This window comes from Neoarius graeffei, chromosome 3 (assembly GCF_027579695.1).
Source record: "Neoarius graeffei isolate fNeoGra1 chromosome 3, fNeoGra1.pri, whole genome shotgun sequence".
NCBI lineage: Eukaryota > Metazoa > Chordata > Actinopteri > Siluriformes > Ariidae > Neoarius > Neoarius graeffei.
Window position 1 is genome coordinate 3564692 of NC_083571.1, and position 23922 is coordinate 3588613.

The 23922-nt window shown below is 41.3% G+C and overlaps 1 protein-coding gene across 1 annotated transcript in view; it reads left to right on the forward strand.

Annotated features, from left to right (window-relative positions):
• gtf2a1 (general transcription factor IIA, 1) overlaps positions 1-23278 on the forward strand; it is a 41791-nt gene extending 18513 nt beyond the window's left edge. Inside the window, exons 2-10 of the mRNA XM_060916271.1 lie at positions 2008-2109; positions 7334-7490; positions 7995-8059; positions 8154-8241; positions 11415-11548; positions 11716-11817; positions 13063-13317; positions 13450-13539; positions 21484-23278. Coding sequence (XP_060772254.1) covers positions 2008-2109; positions 7334-7490; positions 7995-8059; positions 8154-8241; positions 11415-11548; positions 11716-11817; positions 13063-13317; positions 13450-13539; positions 21484-21591 — 1101 coding nt within the window. The 3' untranslated portion in view covers positions 21592-23278. The remainder of the gene's footprint in view (positions 1-2007; positions 2110-7333; positions 7491-7994; positions 8060-8153; positions 8242-11414; positions 11549-11715; positions 11818-13062; positions 13318-13449; positions 13540-21483) is intronic.
• The last annotated feature ends 644 nt before the right edge of the window (positions 23279-23922 follow it).

Here is a 23922-nt window from a genome sequence, read left to right on the forward strand (position 1 = left end):
CTCACCAGCCTCTTTTTCCGTCTCACTTGAAGTTAATAAAGACAAAAAAAAAATCAAGTTAGTCACTGAAAACCCATGGAGAGTAAACTCCTTTGTCCTGAAGGTGTCTGAAAACCGTTTTCTTGACCTCTGACTGTTATGAAGAGCTGATTCTGGAGACTCCATCCCTGTGAATGATTCACTGTTGCTATAGAAATGATCACGTTAATACAGTTAGGTCCATATATATTTGGACACTGACACATATTTTTTTTTTTTACCTGTTTACTGAAACATATTCAAGTTAGTTATATAATGGACATGGATATAAAGTCCAGACTTCCAGCTTTCATTTGAGGGTATCCACATTAAAATCGGATGAAGGGTTTAGGAGTTTCAGCTCCTTAACATGTGCCACCCTGTTTTTAAAGGGACCAAAAGTAATTGGACAATTGACTCCAAGGCTATTTCATGGGCAGGTGTGGGCAATTCCTTCATTATGTCATTCTCAATTAAGCAGATTAAAGGCCTGGAGTTGATTTGAGGTGTGGTGCTTGCATTTGGAAGATTTTGCTGTGAAGAATACATGCGGTCAAAGGAGCTCTCCATGCAGGTGAAACAAGCCATCCTTAAGCTGCGAAAACAGAAAAAACCCATCCGAGAAATTGCTACAATATTAGGAGTGGAAAAATCTACAGTTTGGTACATCCTGAGAAAGAAAGAAAGCACTGGTGAACTCATCAATGCAAAAAGACCTGGACGCCCACAGAAGACAACAGTGGTGGATGATCGCAGAATAATTTCCATGGTGAAGAGAAACCCCTTCACAACAGCCAACCAAGTGAACAACACTCTCCAGGAGGTAGGTGTATCAATATCCAAATCTACCATAAAGAGAAGACTGCATGAAAGTAAATACAGAGGGTTCACTGCACAGTGCAAGCCACTCATAAGCCTCAAGAATAAAAAGGCTAGATTGGACTTTGCTAAAAAAAAAAAAAAGCATCTAAAAAAGCCAGCACAGTTCTGGAAGAACATTCTTTGGACAGATGAAACCAAGATCAACCTCTACCAGAATGATGGCAAGAAAAAAGTATGGCGAAGGCGTGGTACAGCTCATGATCCAAAGCATATCACATCATCTGTAAAACACGGCGGAGGCAGTGTGATGGCTTGGGCATGCATGGCTGCCAGTGGCACTGGGTCACTAGTGTTTATTGATGATGTGACACAGGACAGAAGCAGCCGGATGAATTCTGAGGTATTCAGAGACATACTGTGTGCTCAAATCCAGCTAAACTGATTGGTCGGCATTTCATAATACAGATGGACAATGACCCAAAACATAAACTCCTGGGTTGCTTTGGCTTTATTAAAGCAAAGAAGTGGAATATTCTTAATGGCCAAGTCAGTCACCTGATCTCAACCCAATTGAGCAGCATTTCACTTGTTAAAGACTAAACTTCAGACAGAAAGGCCCACAAACAAACAGCAACTGAAAACCGCTGCAGTAAAGGCCTGGCAGAGCATTAAAAAGGAGGAAACACAGCGTCTGGTGATGTCCATGAGTTCAAGACTTCAGGCAGTCATTGCCAACAAAGGGTTTTCAACCAAGTATTAGAAATGAACATTTTATTTACAATTATTTAATTTGTCCAATTACTTTTGAGCCCCTGAAATGAAGGGATTGTGTTTAAAAAATGCTTTAGTTCCTCACATTTTTATGCAATCATTTTGTTCAACCCACTGAATTAAAGCTGAAAGTCTGAACTTCAACTGCATCTGAATTGTTTTGTTCACAATTCATTGTGGTAATGTACAGAACCAAAATTAGAAAAATGCTGCCTCTGTCCAAATATTTATGGACCTAACTGTATAAATCTGCACTTCCTTCAGAGCTGCTGCTGCTATAGAAAATTGATCAACACTTCCTGACCAATCACGATCCAACAGCGCTGTGGGAGGTTTTTTTTTTTTAATTCTCCTGACCTCTCTTATTTTTCTTCAATGGTCTCCTTTGTATTGCAGCCTAAACTGTATAAAACTGTGATGGAGGATGTGATTAATGAAGTTCGGGAGCTCTTCCTGGATGAAGGTGTGGACGAACAAGTTCTCCTCGAGCTCAAAACAGTAAGTGTAGAACATCTGGTGTGAGTGATGCTTGTGTATGGATGAGCAGTGCGATTGGATAATATTTATATTGTGGTATTGAGCCACAATACTTTTTTCCTAGGGTTTTTAAATACATTTTTAAATATCAATTACAAACTCATTGGAAGCAGCTGATTTTGTATTGAGTCTTTAATATTGTGAAAAACGTTCCTGAATTTATTTATTTAAAACCGGACTGTTTAATGTTGAAAGTTTCATTGAACTCAGTTTTTCATGTATCGTGCGATCTGGTGCCTTACCCACACCTCATACTGTGTTCAGCGGTTACACGGATTATTTTTAAACCCCGAATATTATAATTTGCAATCCAGTTTCATTGGGCCTCGTTTATCAGTCCCCCCCCAGGATTTCGTGGGCCTTTTTTGTGATTGTTGCGGGCCAAAACATCTGATGTTGCGGGGGTTTTCCAAAAAATTGCGATGAAAGTTGCGGTGTTTTTTAGGTTTTTGTTGCGATTACATTGCGGGAGGAAGTGAAAGTTGTGAGAAATTGTTGCGATTTTCTCTTTTTGTGATTAAAATTGAGTGATATGTTAAATATTGTTATTACCGAAAAACTATTGATTAAAAAAAGCAGACACTGAGAAATGGTCCTATAAACAACTTTACCAATATAAAAGATTACCAGGACTACAAAAATGCAGAAAAATAGGCTTTACTTATCCAAATGCACCTGTTGGTTCAAAAGTTAAAGTGCAGAGAACCTCACAGCACAACATGAAGTTACCTTAAAATATAATATAAATGCCTCAGCTTTCATGTAAGAAAAAAAACCTATTAATACTAGTACTGTGTGCAGGCAGTCTCTCCTGAAGACTAAACTAAACAATAATTATAAACTAATAAAATAAATGGCTCAGGCTTCATAGAAGAAAAAAAACAATTTGAACAGAATCTCACAGTATGATGCTGAAGCTGCCCAAACAATGGAAAATAAAATACCATTTTGGCAAAAATGTTGGCATCCATTAATTTCTTGTATTAAGTAAAAAATAATGTACAGTGCGCACAGTCCTTCACTGTAAACATCACACACTTTCAGTAACAGAATTTAAGCCTACATAAACACTGACTCGCACATGCTGCTTCTCTTGAACGGAAACACGGAAGTAAGGCGGAAGGTAGTTTGTCGACGTCACCTCAAGACGACGCCAACGATTGGTCAAATTTGCGGGGAAGTTGCGGTGATTGGATATAATTTGCAACACCGCCCTGAATTCGCGGGGATTGGTTGAATTTGCGTTGAAGTTGCAAATCGCAACATCGTGAAATCCTGGAGGGTCTGGTCTTTTAGTCACGCTATCAGGTCTCGACTTTACAGTGCCTTGCAAAAGTATTCATACCCCTTGAACTTTTTCACCTTTTTCCACCTTACAACCACGAACTTAAAAGTTTTTTATTGAGATTTTATGTGATAGACCAACACAGAGTAGCACATAATTGTGAAGTGAAACGAAAATGATAAATGGTCTTCAAAATTTTAAACAAATAAAAATCTGAAAAATGTGATGTGCATTAGTATTCAGCCCCCCTGCGTCAATACTTTGTAGAGCCACCTTTTGCTGCAATTACAGCTGCAAGTCTTTTGTGGTATGTCTCTACCAGCTTTGCACATCTAGACACTGAAATTTTTGCCCATTCTTCTTTGCAAAATAGCTCAAGCTCAGCCAGATTGGATGGAGAGCGTCTGTGAACAGCAATTTTCAAGTCTTGCCACAGATGCTCAATGGGATTTAGGGCTGGACTTTGACTGGGCCATTCTAACACATGAATATTCTTTGATCTAAACCACTCCATTGTAGCTCTGGCTGTATGTTTAGGGTCGTTGTCTTGCTGGAAGGTGAATCTCCTTCCCAGTCTCAAGTCTTTTGCAGCCTCCAACAGGTTTTCTTCCAGGATTGCCCTGTATTTAGCTCCATCCATCTTCCCATCAACTCTGACCAGCTTCCCTGTCCCTGCTGAAGAAAAGCATCCCCCGACCATGTTTCACAGTGGGGATGGTGTGTGCAGGGTGATGAGCAGTGTTAGTTTTCTGCCACACATAGCACTTTGCATTTAGGCCAAAAAGTTCAACTTTGGTCTCATCTGACCAAAGCACCTTCTTCCACATGTTTGCTGTGTCCCCTACATGGCTTCTTATGCCTGTCTTTCAACAATGGCTTTCTTCTTGCCACTCTTCCAAAAAGGCCAGATTTGTGGAGTGTACGACTTATAGTTGTCCTGTGCACAGATTCTCCCACCTGAGCTGTGGATTTCTGCAGCTCGTCCAGAGTGATCATGGGCCTCTTGGCTGCTTCTCTGACCAGTGCTCTCCTTGCTCGCTCTGTCAGTTTAGGTGGACGGCCATGTCTTGGTAGGTTTGCAGTTGTGCCATACTTTTTCCATTTTTGAATGATGGATTGAACAGTGCTTCTTGAGATGTTCAGAGCTTGGGATATTTTTTTATAACCTAACCCTGCTTTAAACTTCTCCAGAACTTTATCCCTGACCTGTCTGGTGAGTTCTTTGGTCTTCATGATGCTGTTTGTTCTTCAGTGTTCTCTAACAAACCACTGAGGCCTTCACAGAACAAGTGTATTTATGCTGAGAGTACATTACACACAGTAGGACTCTATTAACTAATTAGATGACTTCTGAAGGCAATTGATTGCACTGGATTGTATTTAGAGGTATCAGAGGACAGGGGGCTGAATACTAATGCACACCACATTTTTCAGATTTTTATTTGTTTAAAATTTTGAAGACCATTTATCATTTTCGTTTCACTTCACAATTCTGTGCTACTCTGTGTTGGTCTATCACATAAAATCTCAATAAAAAACGTTTAAGTTCGTGGTTGTAAGGTGGAAAAATGTGAAAAAGTTCAAGGGGTATGAATACTTTTGCAAGGCACTGTAACTCTTTAATCCAGTCAGACGAGCGGGAAGATTTTCCACTCGTCCTGACCATAACCTTTTTATTCCTGTGTATTTACTGGTTCAAAGAAAGGAATGTGATTAATAAACAGGGATGAGAGTTTTCGGCAGATTTCCGCTTTTTCTGAGCAAAAATCGATATTCTGCCAAATCCGTTGAGATGTTTTTTTTCATTGAGGGGGGTTGGGGTATGTTCCTTTGTGATACTCAAGCGTACGATGATGTTACATGTTTACATTTTCGCCATCTTTAGTCTCGCTAAGTCTCGCGGTAGAATGCGTGTTATCTACAATGTTAATTGGCCAAAACATCGCTGGCGAGCGCAAGAGTTCAGCAGCCCGAACTCTTTTAGAAACTATGTTGTAGGATTTCTGTGTAAACTACTCAAAACCTGCTACGATATAGAGACCGTGCACCTGGTCCGCCGTCCGATCTTGCGCGTGCCATCAAACTTGGCGCACTGACTTTATTATAAATCATATTTATCATAAATGTACGTGTTGTGAACAATAGTTTCATGATTTCACTTTTTTATTGTTAAAAGTGGGCGGTACCTCGCATGGGTTTTCCCGTTCGTGCTGACCCCTTTGGGTGACATTACCTTTTTTTCCTTTTTGTAAATTTTTTGTGTAATTTATTATGTATTTTATACGGTTAATGTTCCCAATAAAGCTGAAAAAAAAAAGATGGCCAATCATAACAGTTCTTACAAAAGTACCCGCATCGTTCTATTTTATCGAAACTTGCACATGTTCATCGTCGCTGCGCTTCAAAAATACGTTTCTCTTTCGTATCGGCTTTTTTACTCAAAATGCCGAATACAATTGACAAGCAAGACGAAGCGAAGGTACGTGAAATCGATGCTGGTATAAAAAACAGAGAGAGGACTGACCAGCTCTTGTCTTTGGCCCAAAAGGCTGAAGAAGTCGTCGAAATGATTAAATGAAAATGAGAAGTGACTGAACTATAAATAGTTGTATAAAGTGTACATAGACATTATCCCATAAACTTAGCATTCGTTTGATTTAATACATTGAACATGTATATGATGGTCAGTAAATCTGAATTAATGCTGACAGTTTTGAAAATTTAAATATTTCAAAAGACTTTTTGAAATCATATGCAACTAATGAGGACACAGGGAGACTGACCTTTTCTCCCTAAGAAATTGTATTTAATATATGAACATTTTGATAATTAATAAAACTTACGTTTAACGTGAATTTAGTTTGTCATTTTTGTTGATCATAAATGATAACCATACCCTTGAATGTAGAATGTGATTTTATTTTGAATTCAAACAATACTCCTATTGATTTGAAACACATTTTCATGTAAATATATATAAAAAAAAGTTTTTTATCTACTACAGCTCAGATTGCAGGAAAAGTGGTTTGTAAGGCCTTATTTTTCAAAATTTTCCTGGGGGGTATCCCTCCCAGACCTCTGGCTTCGGGCGCCATCTTGTTTTCTGCTTTTTTGGTGACCACCCACTCTCATCCCTGAATAAAGTTGATCAAAAAGCAGCTCGGGTTATGATGATTTAATGATTTATAATTTTTCAATAAAACTCAAACTTTAACTGTAACAGTAAACGGAAACGATCCAAAGCCCCGTTATGGTGCGTGTGTTTTCTAACCCATTACCTGATCTGCAGTTTTAAGAGTTAGACTCCCCCCAAATTCAAAGCTTCTGGAGGAAATAAAGCTAAATGTTCATGAAGTAAAACCTGAAGTATAAATCAGTGTTGTAGTCGAGTCACTCAACCTCAAGTCCGAGTCATTAAAAAAAAATTGAGCCGAGTCCAGGACTCCACCCGCACCATGTGAATGTGCTTCTCTTTATCAGGGAGTGTGAAGTATTCTGTCCGAGACGGATGGAAGTGCAGAAGGTGTGTTTATTAATCCAAGTGAATATGGTAAACAATCCACAGGCAAAATCGTAAAACGGTGAAACAGGCGATGGGTCGAGCAAACAGGCTATCGTAGACTCGGCAGAATCAAAGACGAGAAACAGGAAATCAGGGATCAGGAACCCAAACAAGGAAATAAGGCTCGGTAACGTATCAGCAACGTGACTCAATACTTCGCAAAGCAAGTGTGTTTGTGCGGTTTTTATATCAGCGCACTGATTGCGCCTTAATCCTGTGCAGGTGTGAGTCACTTGCGGTGTGCGCGTTGTCCGGACTGTCTCTGGTTAACTGTCGTTTCTGCAGTTAAACTGCCCGTTGCTGCGGTTTGATTTGTTTTTTTAATTTTCTCCCTGAAGCTGTGGGAGAGTAAACTGATGCAGTCGAAGGCTGTGGACGGTTTCCACTCGGAGGAGCAGCAGGCCCTTCAGGCTCCGCAGACGCAGGCTACGCAGGTCCAGCAGAGCCAACCGACGACGCAACCTCAACAGGTCCTCCTTCCTCCGGCACAGCAAGGTCAGGACTTCTCCAAAAGCAAACAAATAAATTCCTCAAACACTGAAGGTCTGGTCATAAAATAGATTTTTTTTTAAAAGTGTGGGTTTTTTTTTCGTTTATTTATGTTCAGGTTTATTTCCAGTCAGAAATGTACATTGGAAGCAGAAATTGAGAATTTTACTTTGATTTTGTAGATCAGCAATACTACGGTCAAATCTTTTGGTTCACGACTTGTAAATTATTTATTTATTTAGTTAAAAATGTTGATGTTGGGCCTGATTTTGAATTCTACATTTACAGCTGTAATTTATAGATTATTTTCTACTTTTAGGATCAGTGTGTTTTTAATATCTTTTTGTTTATTCATTTTTTTTAAATGTATTTTTAGTCTTTATCGGAAATTGTTCATTGGATGCAAAAGAAAAAGGAGAAATATATTTGTCAGCAATTTTATGGTCAAATGTCATTTCCTTTTGACTTTTATATATAAAATATTTTCCCCTGCCCTGTCTCCCGCTCCAGCCCAGCAGCAGCAGGTGATCATCCAGGACCCCAAAATCCTGCAGCACATGAGCTCCACAGGCATGGTGAGAGCATCACTCACGCCGTCGTCTTTAAAGGTTGATCTAAACACATCTGGTTCTAATTGGTGTGTGTGTGTGTGTGTGTGTGTGTGTTTAGAGTGCAGCTGCCACTGCAGCGACTTTGGCGTTGCCCACTGGAGTTGCAGGTGTCACACCCTACCAACAGCTCATCACCACTAATCAAGGTTAATCATCTCAATATCCACACACACCAAAAATCTACAACAGTCAAGTTACAGCTATTGATTGTTTAGATTCCACAGTATTGTTTCCATATTTGCTGCAACCCTGTTATTACAAACTAGGTTCGTGTTCCCGTCTTTAGTGACGAGTCAGAGTCTGAAAGAAACCCGTTGCTGAGCCATGCGCTCCTCCTCCCCCGAGACAAACAATAAGTAATCAAGTTCACAAAATGTCTTGATGCCATAAAACAAAGGCTTAACGAGCCTCGCTTAGGTGTTGATCACTAACAGTTATTGCGAATGGTGATCGCTGACTTAAAATCCCTTAAAAAGGCTTTATTTTACAGGCTAAAAGTAGTTTTACTTGGGGGCCCGTCCACACGAGTACGCGGCCTCACCCAATACGCTGTCGTTTTGAAAAAAATCTCCGTAAACACGGCGTCGTTTCCATAAATATCTGCGTCCACATGGATTCACTGGAAACGACCCAAAACGCTGGAGTACATATGCCAGGCCTGTTTGTGGCGCTGTGACGCCGCCACACCAATACACTGAAACCGAAAGAGAAGCCATGGAGCATGCGTATAAAGGTCACATGCTGTTTACAAACAAGCTCATAACACGAGAAGAGGACGATCATGGCCAGCGCAACTCTGAGTTGTTTCTGCAGTCCGAGCACAAGCCTGTAGTCCGCCATTGTTGTTGTTATGACGCGTCTAGCGGCGGCAGCTGAGGTTAAAGGTTAGAGAGGCGGGGCTTGTACGCCAGTTTCTGAAAAAATCCGCATTCGCTGTCCAGACGACTCTGGGCTATCCGGCGTTTTAGGATTTTCCCACTCTGGGACCCGTTTTCAAAAAATGCCGGTTTCACACCTCGAAAAAGCCAGATCCGTCTGGACGCGAGGCCGAAACGATATGTGGATTCGACAAAAACGTACTCTTGTGAACAGGCCCTGAGTCTTTACTCTGTAAGCGTTGTTGTCATATCCACAAGGACTGATTACAATGCACCTGTTCTGAATTAGAGTGCAATCACCGCGCGTGCTGATCAGGACTTTGTAAACACGCAGACTTTGTGAAGTATACACTCTGGACCCAGCGTCTCACATTACCAAGCCTTTGTATCCGTGTAGTGTGTTATTGATTTTGACTCACATTTTGTATTTTGCCTTTGTGATTAACTCTGATATTCTGTTTGTGCCTCGCTGCACCATTTCCGTTCCACGTCCCAGCCTTTGTTTTACGTTTTTGAACTGTTTTCCTGCCTGTTGTGGTTTTTTTTTTTTTTTTTTTTTTAATAAACGCTCTTCCTGTGATTCCATCCGCCTTCATTACATGACACTCGTGAATGTAAGATCCTCTCTATCGAAGACAAACTTCACATCCTGGAGCGTCTAAAGTGCGGTGAGAAAGCAACAGATTTGTCTAAAGCACATTAGTGTGCCGTGAGAGATCATCAGGTGTACCATGGGAAATTATCCAATTTCACTTAATTGTTCTGAAAATTATTTATTTACTGCGAATAATTTTTCGTTCGTCTATGCCAGCGACGTATAGTGACAGGCAGAACAATTAAATACTCTTCCACTAGATGGCAGCAGGTAGCTAATTAACCTGTGTATCTACCTGTTGCCATTCAAACAATAGAATTAGTAATGCTTCAGGTGTGACAGCGGTGATGGCGATGGATAAATATTTGAAAAGGAAAAGTACACAACCCAAACTGGGTCCTGACCCAGATGAAGGCCCTAGTATGAGTAGAGGTTAGAAGAAAGCAAAAAAGGTGATTTTCCACAACCTATCTATGTGAGCTGGGCTTTTCAAGCATGACTGCTATAAAAACTAAAAAAAAAAGAGACTCGGAGCTGTTGAGGAAGATCTTCGTGTGTGTTTTTCTTCAATTCCTGCGAGTATATCAGCTTTGTGTTCAACTAAACAGGCCCAGGTTTCACACTGTGTAAGTAAATTGAGACTAGATGATCATTATGTATACTTTTTGTGATATCTTTGTTTCTTGGTGTGCCATGGGATTTTTCGAAAGGTTGGGAAACACTGGTCTAAAGAATATGGTTGCCCAAAAAATTCTATTTCAACTTTCAAAGAAAAAGAGCTGCGATTGACACGACTAGCTGAAAAGTGGAATGTGAAATGTGGCGAACGAACGACGGCGAGTGCAATTTATTTCCTTTACTTCGTAAATCTGTAAGTGAATTAAGCGTAAATATAAATTGAACATGTATGGGCTCGTTTTACATCAGAGTGAGTGTTTGGCGTGACGAGTGGCTCTGTTTCGCTATAACGAACTATTCGGAAACCAACCCCTCCCCCCCAAGGAGTTAATTGTCACGGTGTTGCTATAAAAGCAGTATGTTTTGTACGTCGTTAATCAGATCCTCCGTCAGTTTTTATAGTGTTCATGCAGGAATCACACAGCTGAATAAAATGACAAGTACGAAGATTTAAAAAAAAAAAATCCTATACCGGAGTGTTTTGGATCCTGATTGGTCAGAAAATTTTGGTTAATTGATTTGCTTTAACAGCGATGCAGCTTTAAATTACAGGTTTATTCTGTATATTAATGCACTCGTTCTGACGTGTACAGCAGACGCACCAGTGACGATAGATGGAATAAAAATGTGTGTAACTGTTGATATGGTGAGGTTTTCTTTAAGGAGAAATGTGTGTGGAAGGAGTCTCCAGTGTCCGCGCTGTGTACCGGCGCTCCTGTCCCCCCCGACGTAATCCGGACACAAGTTTGCACTTTTTTGTGGTTTCTTATTGAACATATTTTCTAACTTTTGTAAAAATCAGACACGAAGTTGATTGTGTGGACTTTCACTGTTGCACATTCTCGCGCGCTAAACTTGAACGGAGTTGAATTTCTGATGCTGCTGTTGTGCTTGTGTGATAAAACTGATGTAAAGTCAACTAAAAAAAAAAAAAAGAGCAATTGCTAATGGTGACTGGTTTCAAAGCAAGAAGATATTTTGAAGCATCGTTCGTCCTGTAAGCGTTTATGTAATGCAAGGAGTAAAAAGGTGTCCACTAGGGGGCAGAGCAAACATCTAGCCAGTTTTTGGGGGTTGGTTCAGTTCCAGGTTTTACGCTTTGGAATTTTAGTCGCTTTAATACATGCAAAGCCTCAAAGTAAGTGTGTGCGCGCGCATGTTTGTTCAGGTCAGATCCTACAGGTGCTGAGAACTGCTAATGGAGCTCAGTACCTCATTCAGCCTCAGCAGCCCATCATGGTGCAGCAGCAGGTCCTGCCCCAGATCCAGACCAGTGGGGTGCAGGCTCCGGTTATACAGCAGGTACGTACACACACACACACACACACACACACACACACACACACACACACACATACATACATATGTTATTAAATGATGGTATAAATAAAATGTAATAGATGGGACGGTGATGTGTGCAACTGCAAAACCTGAGATACTTCGTTAATAAGGTGTGTGTGTGTGTGTAGGTGCTGGCCCCGCTGCAGGGTGGTCTTCCTCAGCAGACCGGTGTGATCATTCAGCCCCAGCAGATCGTCCTCACGCCTAATAAAGTGCAGCAGAACACTCAGGTCTCCTCACACTCTACACACACCCGTGTTTATTTTCCTACAGCAGCGTGCCCTGAAGTGTGTTGTGCGGTTTTTTTTTTTTTTTTAAATTCCTATCATACCACAGCAAACATTTGATCTTCCTTTTATTTATGAACAATGCATCATTACTTTTTATCCATTTCTAGTTACAGTTAATGTTTGTGAAAGATGGGGCTGGGTATCAGTCAATTTCCTAGATCGATTCGATTTCGATTCTTAGGGTTTTAAATTGATTAATCACGATTCGATTCAGTCTGAATCAATTCAGTCCGCTCTTAAATAATGTAAATATCTCCATACAATACGTTGCAAAATACACCGAGTGAGCGAGCGACAGTTCTGTGGGTGGAAGCAAACGCCTCGATGGTGAAAGGGTCCGAGATCAGAAAACGGACAGATTCGTGTTTCGAGCTTTTTTTTTTTTTTTTTTTGCCAGCAAGGATACAGGAACTCCTATAATCACTCTTTACAGCCGTGGTGAGCAGAAAAGCATCTCAGCATGCAACAGCAGAACTTTGGTGACTGGTTGAAACCTGAGGGAGAAATGGCGTCCTAAAAACATTACGAGAATAATACAAATAATAAAGTTGAAAGATCTTGAGTAGTGCTGCCACCAACGACGAATCTTTCGACTAATTTTTCGATTAGTCGACTAATCTTAACGACGACTTTCCAAGAAAATCAAGCGATTGCGGTTTCATTTGAGTTCTTTTTATTTTGTAAATTTGACGGTTCATACGTAACTGTAAACAAAACTGTCTTATCTTCCTGTAATTAAAAAAGTTTTGCAAACTACCTTGGTTTTATCAAGCTCTTCGTCCGTTGTTTTAAATTTGAAACGATTCCACACGGCAGATTTCATTTGAGACGGCTCGCCGAGCAGCGTTTTCCCTGCCATGGCTCTGGCCTCGGCCATTTTGTGTGCGTGCTTGAACGTCACGACGTACGACTGCGCAGCTGCGTCATCACGCACGAGACGGCTGAGGGAGGAAAATCACACAACACACGAGATTGTGTTGTGGAAAAAAAAAAAAAACCCTCGATCTCATGCCCTGTGAATCGATAGTGCGAAATTTAAATGAAATCGATCCAAAATCGATTTTTTTTTTTTTTTTTACCCAGCCCTAGTGAAAGAAGTTAGTTCCTGTTCTGAAGTATGTTACTACAGGTAATTAACAACTAATCAACATTTTAGAATCGTGTGTGTGTGTGTGTGTGTTTCAGGTGATGCAGGCAACCATGGCTCAAGGACAGACTCAAACACAAACGCAGCCCCAAACACACACACAAACTCCAGCGCAGCCACAGACAGCAGCGCAGCAGCCTCAGCAGCAGCAGCCACAAGCTCCCATGATGCTCCAGGTGGACGGAGCTGGAGACACGTCGTCAGAGGACGACGAGGATGAGGAGGATGAATACGACGAGGATGAAGATGAGGACAAGGACAAAGACGGAGGAGAGGACGGACAAGTGGAGGAGGTGTGTGTGTGTGTTTTATTAATTTGGGAACTGTGACTCGGATTGGTCTGAAGGTTGTAGTTGGCGTCTGGGATTTTGCTCATGTTTGTAAACACACACAGTTTATCTCACGGTCACACTTTGTTCTTGCAGGAGCCTCTGAACAGCGGCGACGACGTGAGCGATGAGGAGGATCAGGAGCTGTTCGACACCGAGAACGTCGTCGTGTGTCAGTATGATAAGGTGTGTGCAGGGAATCTTGCGCTAACTTGTCGCTGTATTCCCAGGAGAAGTTAGCATCCCATGCTGACGTCACAGCGAGACATTGTTCTCGCTAGCGTAGCTTTTTAATCATGGATGCAAACGGCGCACCTTTTGGCGGATGCCGCCTTTTTCACGGCTGTCTGGGGGGCTTGTGTGAATTGTGCAGATCCGACAAATTTTTTTTTGGGGGGGGGCGTTGGAGTGTCTGATTATAATTTCATCAGAGTAAATTCTGCATTAAAATTACTAAATAAGCAAATGCCGTTACAGTCCATGAAACAGGAAGTATAAGTATGAGAAGAAAACAGTAAAGCCGATAGGCTGCGCGCCATTACCTGCTGCTGGCTGCACTTCACTGCACGCGCAAGGATTTCCATCAGTCCAACGCAAGTTACGTAATTGGCTTTACGTGTGCAGCTTTCTGATTTACTGTTTTCTTCTCATACTTCCTATGTTTCATGGACTGTAACGGCATTTGCTTATTTAGTCATTTTAATGCAGAATTTACTCTGATGAAATTATAATCAGACACTGCTGGGGTTTTCACACACAACAGTCTCTCGAGTTTACACAGAATGGTGCAGAAAACAAAAAACGCCGAGTGAGCGAGCGACAGTTCTGTGGGTGGAAACAAATGCCTCGATGGTGAAAGGGTCCGAGATCAGAAAATGGACAGATTCGTGTTTCGAGCTTTTTTTTTTGCCAGCAAGGATACAGGAACTCCTATAATCACTCTTTACAGCCGTGGTGAGCAGAAAAGCATCTCAGCATGCAACAGCAGAACTTGGTGACTGGTTGAAACCTGAGGGAGAAATGGCGTCCTAAAAACATTACGAGAATAATACAAATAATAAAGTTGAAAGATCCTGAGTAGTGCTGCCACTAACGACTAATTTTCTCACGACTAATCTTTCGACTAGTCGACTAATCTTAACGACTAATTTCCAAAAAAATCAAGCGATTTGCTGTTTCATTCGAGTTCTTTTTATTTTGAATGTAACTCAAGGGCCAAAACATAAAATGTCACTTGTACCAAAGTAAAAAGTAAACATAACATAAATTAAATATTTAATAAATAAAATAAAATGCAATAAAATGGGAGAATGTCTTCCTGCGGAAGCCGCGAGAGGCCCTTCATATAATCCTTTTTTTATTCACCTTGTTATCCCGAGATAACGACATAATTAATTCAGGATCTCGAGAAAACAAAACCGTTATTCCGTGATCTCAAGTAAACAGCTGAGAAATGGTTCATTCAGGTGCGCCAAGAGACTTGTGATATGCTGACTTTGGGGCTATTTCTCATTCTGTATAGACGCAACTTTGGTCATTAGAATGTCTGGAATAATCGATCACCTCATAAGGCAATATTTTGATCAGGGGTTGACACAGGGAGAGATTGCATTAAGTCTTTTAATAAGGGATAATCTCTCTCTCAAGGCATCGTAAAAAGCCATTTCTGCTCTGTTACATGTCCGCCAATTTCTAAGTCTTCGTTGTCTGACCCACAGGGGGCGCAGCTCTGCTAGAAATCTCAGCTGTTTTCTCGATCATGAAGTAATTTTGTTTTTTTTGAGATCTTGAATTAGTTGTGTTGTGGTGTTTACTCGAGATCCTGAATTACCGTATTTTTCGGACTATACGTCGCTCCGGAGTTTAAGTCGCATCAGCCAAAAAATGCATTATGAGGACGAAAAAAAAACATACATACATCGCACCGGACTACAAGTCGCACTTTTTTGAAGGGTTATTCTATCCATAGAATCTGTGATTCTATCTGATAAGCGGCGCGTCTGCATTGTTTATTTAATAAACGAACAGCTGAGCAGTGATAACGCGCCCTTTGCCCTGTAAGTAGCCTAGTCTGATTATTTTAAATATCTACTACTATCTTTAATACTATTACTATCGTTATTACTAATAGCCCATATTATTATTATTATTATTATTATTATTATTATTATTATTATTATTATAACTAATATTAGTAGCCTATTACTGATGCATTAATCAGTTTGCTTTTAGGATATTTTTACCGGTAGGGCTTATTATCGCCCCATGGCTCTTTCATCTGTGTTATTAAAAGCTGTAGTCATCAACGAGGAGTGTCATTCTTCATTTTTGTCAAATTTTATTTAATCAAATCAGACTTATTAAAAAAAAAGTGCGACTTATAGTCCGAAAAATACGGTAATTATGTCGTTATCTCGGGATAACAAGGTGAATTAAAGCCGCAAGCGGCCTCGACGGGCCCTCGCGCCAGCGGCCAAGGGGGGCGGGGGCATGCGTCCCCGCGAAAGACCTTCCACAGCTTCTTCGGCAAGAGACATTACTCCCACAATGGCGACAAAGCACAGAATTGGACACAGAGTACACGGTGCGCTGAGATGTTGTCATGGACAGAACATTTTATGCCATGGCTTCCCAACCAAATTAATGTATTTACCTCATCAGTCACCAAGCTACAGCTACATAGGATTGTCTTCTGTTAGACATCTATTAGTCTGTATGTAACGCTACAACACTTGCTCCCGACTGCCTACCCATCCCCCACAAGTCATGTGTGTTTAAGGCAACCAAAAGAACATACTCCTGGTGCCTCATGATTGTAAACACCTCTCCTGCAACTGCTACAGCGCAATGAGCGCCCCCAGTGGTGAAAGTTCACCAAATTTGGTATACATGTCAAGGGACCTATGAAGAGTTATTGTGTCAAGTTTGATCAAGTTTGACCAATCAGAAGCCGAGATATAAATTGTTGCCTGAAAACAGCGCCCCCAGTGGCAAAAGTTCACAAAATTTGGGAGAGATGTCAGGTGACCTGTTAAGAGTGTGCCTATCAAGTTTGATCAAGATTGAGTAAATAGAAGACGAGATATTGATTTTTGAAGAATAAATGTTTTGGTTTTTCCCATGTCAGTAGGTGGCGCTATGCTGTACATGAGCGATTATGAGTTGGAAAAATAAGTGTCTACAACAGCAACGTACTATCACAAGGTAGTGGCGTGAAGGAAAAGCATAATGGAATTATTTACCAAAAACCCGTTTTGGAGCAATAGCGTCGGCCAAAAACAGCGCCCCCCATGGACGAAAATTCCCAAAATGTGGTATACATGACATGGGAGGTAGTAAGAGGGTGGCCGTGAAGTTTGACCAAATTTGAGGAAAGATTGGAATATTTGCCCAAAAATAGCGCCCCCAGTGGCGAAATATCACAGAAATTGGGTAGCATGTCAGAAGCCCAATGAGTGATTTGTGTGTGAAGTATGAGCAGTTTTGAGCAATTAGAAGATTTGTTATGAATTTTTAAGCATGTAAAATTTTGCATTGAAAATTGATTGACGTATAACTTCTGAACGGCTTATCCTACGTGAAACGTATTTAGGAACTTTTGTCAGCCATGTCTGTAGATGATGTCGATCAATTTTGGTGACATTCCTATGAACGGCCTAGGAGGAGTTGTGCCGTCTTCGTGGCCATGCATTTCGCACAGAAGTGAAATTACCTCACTTCCTGTTGGGCGTGGCTAATGCATTGGCATTACATTTTTGTCCGGCTTAGTGAGATACATACGCGTACCAAATGGCATGCCACTACTACAAACTACATGGCACCCAGGCACCTTTATGCGGGAGGCCAAAATCACAACGACTTAGGGGGCGCTAAAGAGGCCCTGAGGCCCGCCTGGATCTGGGCTTCTGGTTCTCAGTAGCGGTGGCAGTCTAAGAAAAAGGAGCCAAATTTCGTGCGTTGTCGACCATGGCAAGCGCCCCAATAAGGGTCTTCTAAAGAGTTTGCTTGCCAAGTTTGACAAATCAGAAGCTGCAATATCATTTTTGCCATAACCAGCACCCCCAGGGGCGAAAGTGCACAAAATTTGGCGTATATGTCAGGCGAGCTATGAAGAGTTTGGGTATGAAGTTTGATGACAATTGAGTAAATAGAAGATGAGATATAGATTTTTGAAGAATAAATTTTTTTGTTTTTCCCATGTCAGTAGGTGGCGCTATGCTGTACATGAGCAATTATGAGTTGGAAAAATAAGTGTCTACAACAGCAACATACCATCACAAGGTAGTGGTGTGAAGGGAAAGCATTATGGAATTATTTACCAAAAACCCATTTTGGAGCAATTGCATCGGCCAAAAACAGTGCCCCCCATGGACGAAAATTCCCAAAATGTGGTATACATGACATGGGAGGTAGTAAGAGGGTGGCCGTGAAGTTTGACCAAATTTGAGGAAAGATTGGATTTTTTGCCCAAAAATAGCGCCCCCAGTGGCGAAATATCACAGAAATTGGGTAACATGTCAGAAGCCCAATGAGTGATTTGCGTGTGAAGTATGAGCAGTTTTGAGCAATCAGAAGATTTGTTATGAATTTTTAAGCATGTAAAATTTTGAAGTGAAAATTGATTGACGTATAACTTCTGAACGGTTTATCCTACGTGAAACGTATTTAGTAACTTTTGTCAGCCATGTCTGTAGATGATGTGTATCAATTTTGGTGACATTCCTGTGAACGGGCAAGGAGGAGTTGCGCCGTATTCGTGGCCATGCATTTCGCACAAAAGTGAAATTACCTCACTTCCTGTTGGGCGTGGCTAATGCATTGGCATTACATTTTTGTCCGGCTTAGTGAGATACATATGCGTACCAAATGGCATGCCACTACTACAAACTACACGGCACCCAGGCACCTTAATGCGGGAGGCCAAAATCACAACGACTTAGGGGGTGCTATAGAGGCCCTGAGCCCCGGCCAAGTTTTGGCCTTTGGTTCTGAGTAGCGGTCGCAATTCTCGGAACTGGTGCCAAATTTGGTGCGTTTTCGCCCATGGCAAGCGCCCCGAAAATGGCCCAACAGCGGAGAAAAATAAAGAAGAAGAAGAAGAAGAAGACGGAAGAATAATAATAGTGAACTCTTACAAGAACAATAGGGCCTTCGCCCTATAGGGCTCGGGCCCTAATAAAAAAAGATTATATGAAGGGCCTCTCTCGGCTTCCGCATCTTCCACTATAAAACTGCTAGTCTGGTTAACACCAGGCCATATCACAAGTGAAATATGGTCTGGAATCCACCTATTGAATTTCTCGTAGGGGAGGTGTGGTTTACGATTGTCAATGGCCGTTTATTGGACGTTGCGAATGTCTATCATTTGGCGTATACGTAGCCCATGGCCAATCATGGCAGTTGTACCCGGTGACGTAGTTAGAGCGGCGAAGAAGAGAAGGAAAGAGAAAGAGAAGGCAAAACAAAAATAGGAAAACAATGGCACCGAACTTATTTCACTTGTGATATGGTCTGGTGTTAACCAGACTAATTCAGAACAGTGTCTAAAGCTTGCTCGAAAGTTTGGTTCGTATCGCTCGCCGCCATGTTAAATGTGATCCGTAAACAGTCCCAAATAAACTACAAGCTTCTGTTTGTCGAGTAGTACGCGTCACCGTCTTTCCACCCCTCCCCACTCTCTGATTGGCTCCCTAACTCAGGCGAGCCTTTAGACCATAGTTTCCATGCTGTCTTTTCAGATCGGAACAATTGTGCAAAGCAGCATGGGATTTCCCAGGCTATAAAACTACTATTCTCCAAAGTATAATCCTATCAATAGATCACGCTAGCTAGGCGTGTAAACGGTAATCATAATGTTAGGCTACTCGCGTCGTCTTTTCCTTTTCTGAAGCATCCTCAGCAGCTCCTGTGTGTTTCCTTTTAAGGTGCTCGTGCATCGTGGATGCGCTCCCGTGATGAGCCAACGAAGTCTTACAGTGTACAAACCACTCGATCACCAGCTGCCCTAAAGTATTCCCATACTTTCGATGCTTTTGGTCTTTTCGTAACGTTAGAAGTCGCCATCCCGTCCTTGATTCATCAGTCACTTGCCGCTGCCATTTTCATGTCAAGGCGTGCTCAAAACCAGAACCGACGGTAAAGGAAGATCATAATGGGAGAGCGAAAGGGAGCCAGTTTGACCGGTGGGGTGCGCACATCAAAACTAGTGGTGTGGAGCGGGATTACCGGAAGTCGGACGAGCCGTTTGAGACTGAAGACCAAAAATAAATAGGCAATTGACAGGCCAACAAAAAAAAAAAAAAAAGGCATCGACTAAAAAAAACTCCAGTCGACCATTTTTTTATGGTCGACTAATCGCGGCAGCACTAATCCTGAGTGAGAGTAACAATTCGTCAGCCCTGCTAGCGCAAATTAATTATGAAAATGAGTAAAATGTTAATTTTGTTTGTTGGTGTACATCACCTTTATCTGGAGGCGCTGTATCAGACGGAAACGTTTGCTTGTTTAAATGTGTCGGGGGTCTGCGGTTTCCGTGGGGCGTACTTGTTTTTTCACATGGCTGTAAGTTAAAGGTGTTTACACGTGTTACGTGTAAAGGTGGTTACGTGTAACTTTTTTTAATATTTTTATTAGGATTTTTTTTCATACAAACAAGAACATTACACAATACAAAAAAAAAATAATTGATAACGAAATTCTATTATGTAATAATTAAATATTAAAGCTGCACAGTACAAATAAAACCAAAAGGGAAGGGAAAAAAAAGAAAGGGAGCGAGAGGGTCCGTCAGTTAGGGGGCAGAGACTGGAGAGAGTGGAAGAATGTAAGAAAGGGAAGCCACTTGTTATAAAATTTAGCTGAGTTACCGTTCACTGAATATCTGATCTTTTCCAACTTTAGAAAAGACATGACGTCATTGAGCCACTGACGACTCGAGGGAGCTTTAGTTGACTTCCAGTGGAGTAGAAGGCGGCGTCTTGCCAGTAAGGAAGTAAAAGCTAAAATATCCAATTGATGAGAGGTAAACCGGTTATGGTCCTCTGGGAGCCCGAATATGGCAACATGGGGGGAGACTTTTATGGTCACTGATCGTATTTTAGACATGGTATCAAAATTCAACCAGAAGCAAGAGAGTAGCGGACGAGAGTAGAACATATGGGTTAAATTGCAGGATGAGGCATGACATTTGTCGCATTTGTCAGCAATACTGGGATAGATCTGAGACAATCGAGCTTTGGAAAAATGGACTCTAAACAGTACTTTAAACTGTATAAGTGTGAGACGAGCACAGGATGAGCTTGTGTGAGTTTTCTTAAGAGCAGTGTCCCACCAGTCATCCTCCAAGTTTAAATCCAGTTCATCTTCCCAGGCAGTCTTAACTTTAGTAACTGGTGAGCAATTAACAGAAAGAAGTTCGTTATAAACTTTAGAAATAAATGATTTTTGAAGTGGATCGCGGTTTAAAAACACCTCCCAGTGTAGAGTAGGCGGTGAGGAAGGAAAAACTGGAAACAAAGCTTTAGCGCAGTGTCTAATTTGAAAGTATCGAAAGAGATGAGAAGGTGGGAGATGAAATTCTTTTGAGAGATCTATAAAGCTGCGAAAAATACCATCCTTGTAAAGGTCTGTAAAACATTTCAGGCCTTTATTATGCCATGCGAGAAAGGTTGAATCTGTAAGCGGAGGTTGAAATAAATGATTCTTCAGTAAAGGAGCTAATGTAGATGCTGACTTAAATATGAAGTGCTTCCTAAACTGATACCAAATTTTAAGTGTGGAGAGAACCACTTGATTATTTGTAAAGCCAGAGGGGTTAGATGGAATAGAAGAGGTAAGTAAAGCAGGTAAGGAGGATGAAACGCATGACTGTGCCTCCAAGTAGCACCATGGCAGATTGGTAGATTTAGTGTAACTCCTTTTAACGATAAGAAATGCTGCTGGGTTTAATGTTAAGACCGTCTCGAGTTCCCAGTTGAGGAGGATTTCTGAGGTTGGAAATGACTTTAGCTGAAAGCACCGTGATCAGCAGGTCATCAAACGGGACTGTGGGTAACGCAGGAAATGCCCATGAGATCATTAAATCTTGGAAGCTGGTTAAGATTGATTTATTTATTTTTTTTCCACCTGCAGATCCACAGAAGTAAGAACAAATGGAAATTCCACCTGAAAGACGGGATCATGAATCTGAACGGACGCGATTTTGTTTTTTCCAAAGCCATCGGAGACGCTGAGTGGTAAACGAACGAACGAACAATAGACTCCAGAACGTGAGCGAGTGAAGCGTCAGATGTCGACCGGAGGACAGGACTTTCAGCATCAGGAGAAAATGCACATAGTGTGGGATGAAGAAGGAGGACGTCCTGATACTGTACAACATAAAAAAAAAAAAAAACCCAGAAGAAAATCACCTGTACATTTCTAGTGTGTTTAGTCAGTGGATCTATGACGACTGCCACCCCCCCCCCCCACCCCCCACCCCCCGGCTCCTTCATCCTCGGATGGACGTCTCAATATAATAAACTTTTTAACGCCCAAGTCGAACAAAGCGATCAAGTAGAGGCTTCGTGAGCGGATATCGTAGTGCCTCGAATTAGCTGTGAAGTAGGCATGTGCCGAGATGTGTGTGTTTATCGTGATTTTTAAAAACCTGCGATATCGTCACAATGTCTGTTCTCGATTCTGTGATTTTAAATTTTTTTTTTTTTTAAGGTCTTCAGATTTATCCCATGTTGCCTGTCCTGACCTTGTCCCACAACCACACCCCCCGATAAATCCCTGAAATCTGCAAGGCATGCTGACGATGATGTGTTCAACACGTACGATGTTCTTCGTAACCGATGAACGGCACGTGCCTGCTGCGACGTCTTCGAACCCCCAGCGTTCATACGTTTAGAGTAGCGTGTTGGTTTGTTGTGTTAGTAATGCAAATAAATTTCAGATTTCTGTGCTTAGAAAGCTGTGGCGTTCTCACGCGCGCACACGTTTGTCTCACCATCCTTGTGACGACCTTCCATTGACGTAATTCTTATCGCAGTTAATAATGCTGTGCTGCACCTCAACCTAACCTAAACCCAACAGCAATTTCCTTGTGGGGACCGGCTGAATGTCCTCATAAGGTCGAAATTGTCGGATTTTACTATCCTTGTGGGGACATTTTGGTCTTGAGTAGTATATTAAAAACATGTACGCTCACACACGTGCACGAGTTTGTTCCCTTTTTATACGGTAAGGTGGATCTTGGGTGTTTTTTGTTTTGTTGTTCCCCCCCTTCCCAGCATTGTAAAGAAGGAACACTAAAACAAAACCTTGACAGCAAAAACTAAAGTGTAAACCCATTGAAAGTGTGTGTGTTCAAAGTTCAAAGTTCAACCATGTCCCATTTTTCCATTATTCTGATTTGTATCCTTCCCGCTGTATTTATTCCCGAAAGCTCAGGCACCATCACACACGGAGGACGAATCTGCACCACACTGTGCTCTTAACACAAGCTGTTTGTAAAAAAAAAAAACTTTTCTTTCACTTTAGACGTCATTGTGTGCACTTTTTTCTTTCTTTCTTTTCTCTCCAATCGACAATTCATCATCGTTTGTTTCCATGCTGTAACACAATCTGAGAAATGGGCACCTGGGGTTTTTGTTTTTCCCTCCTCTTCTGTGATTGACTCTGAAATCCAGTTAAACTGTGTGTATATCACGATCATACTCGGGCGGATGGAACGGTCTATCGCACCATCGTCGCCCCACTCCCGCCCCGTCATACGTTTTTACGTCTTTTTAATCTTCTGCTTGTTCTTTTATTGTTTGTGCCTTTCAATATAATTTGAGCTATCAGGTATTTTGCGAGGAAATGGTAGCGTTTTTAGAAAAAACCCTTAAACTGTACGCTTTGTTTTTATGATTGTTAATAAACCATGCGCTGAAACTGACTCTGAAGTGGAAGTGTGTTAATCATCAAGCTTTACTAATCCCGACAGTCAGTGTTATTATTAGCTCACTGGCTGTAGGGTGATGAGCTATTGCCATTACGTACTGTCTGTCTACGAGTCACACACATCGCTGCTCTTTCCTCAGTTTTCAATGTTTTTTTTTTTTAATTATTTTTGTTTTCAGGAAGAGCAACTCTGTTATAATTAGCAGATGCGGCGTTGCTGACGCTCTGCTCTTTTAATCGTTATTGATTTGCATCTGTGGATTTTCTTTTTCTATACAATTTTAAACTTAAATTGCGTTGTGTTTAAATGAACAGTACATGTCAAGTTGTAATTTTTGGGTTCACCTTTGTTTTAAAATCTAAATCATACCTTACCCAACACCAAAAAAAAATTGTACCCTTCAATATGTTGTTGAACCACCTTTAGCTTTAAACAGCCTTGCACAATGTCTCATGTACGGTATTTCCATCCAGAGTTGTTAATTTTTCACCAAGATCTCGTCTTGATGGGCGAGTCAAACCACTCCGTCTTCATCATTCCAAAGACTGTCAATGGGGTTAAGTTCAGATCTCTGTGGTGGTTAATTCCTGTGTAAAATGATTCCTCATGATCGCTCAACCACTCTTTCACAATCTGAG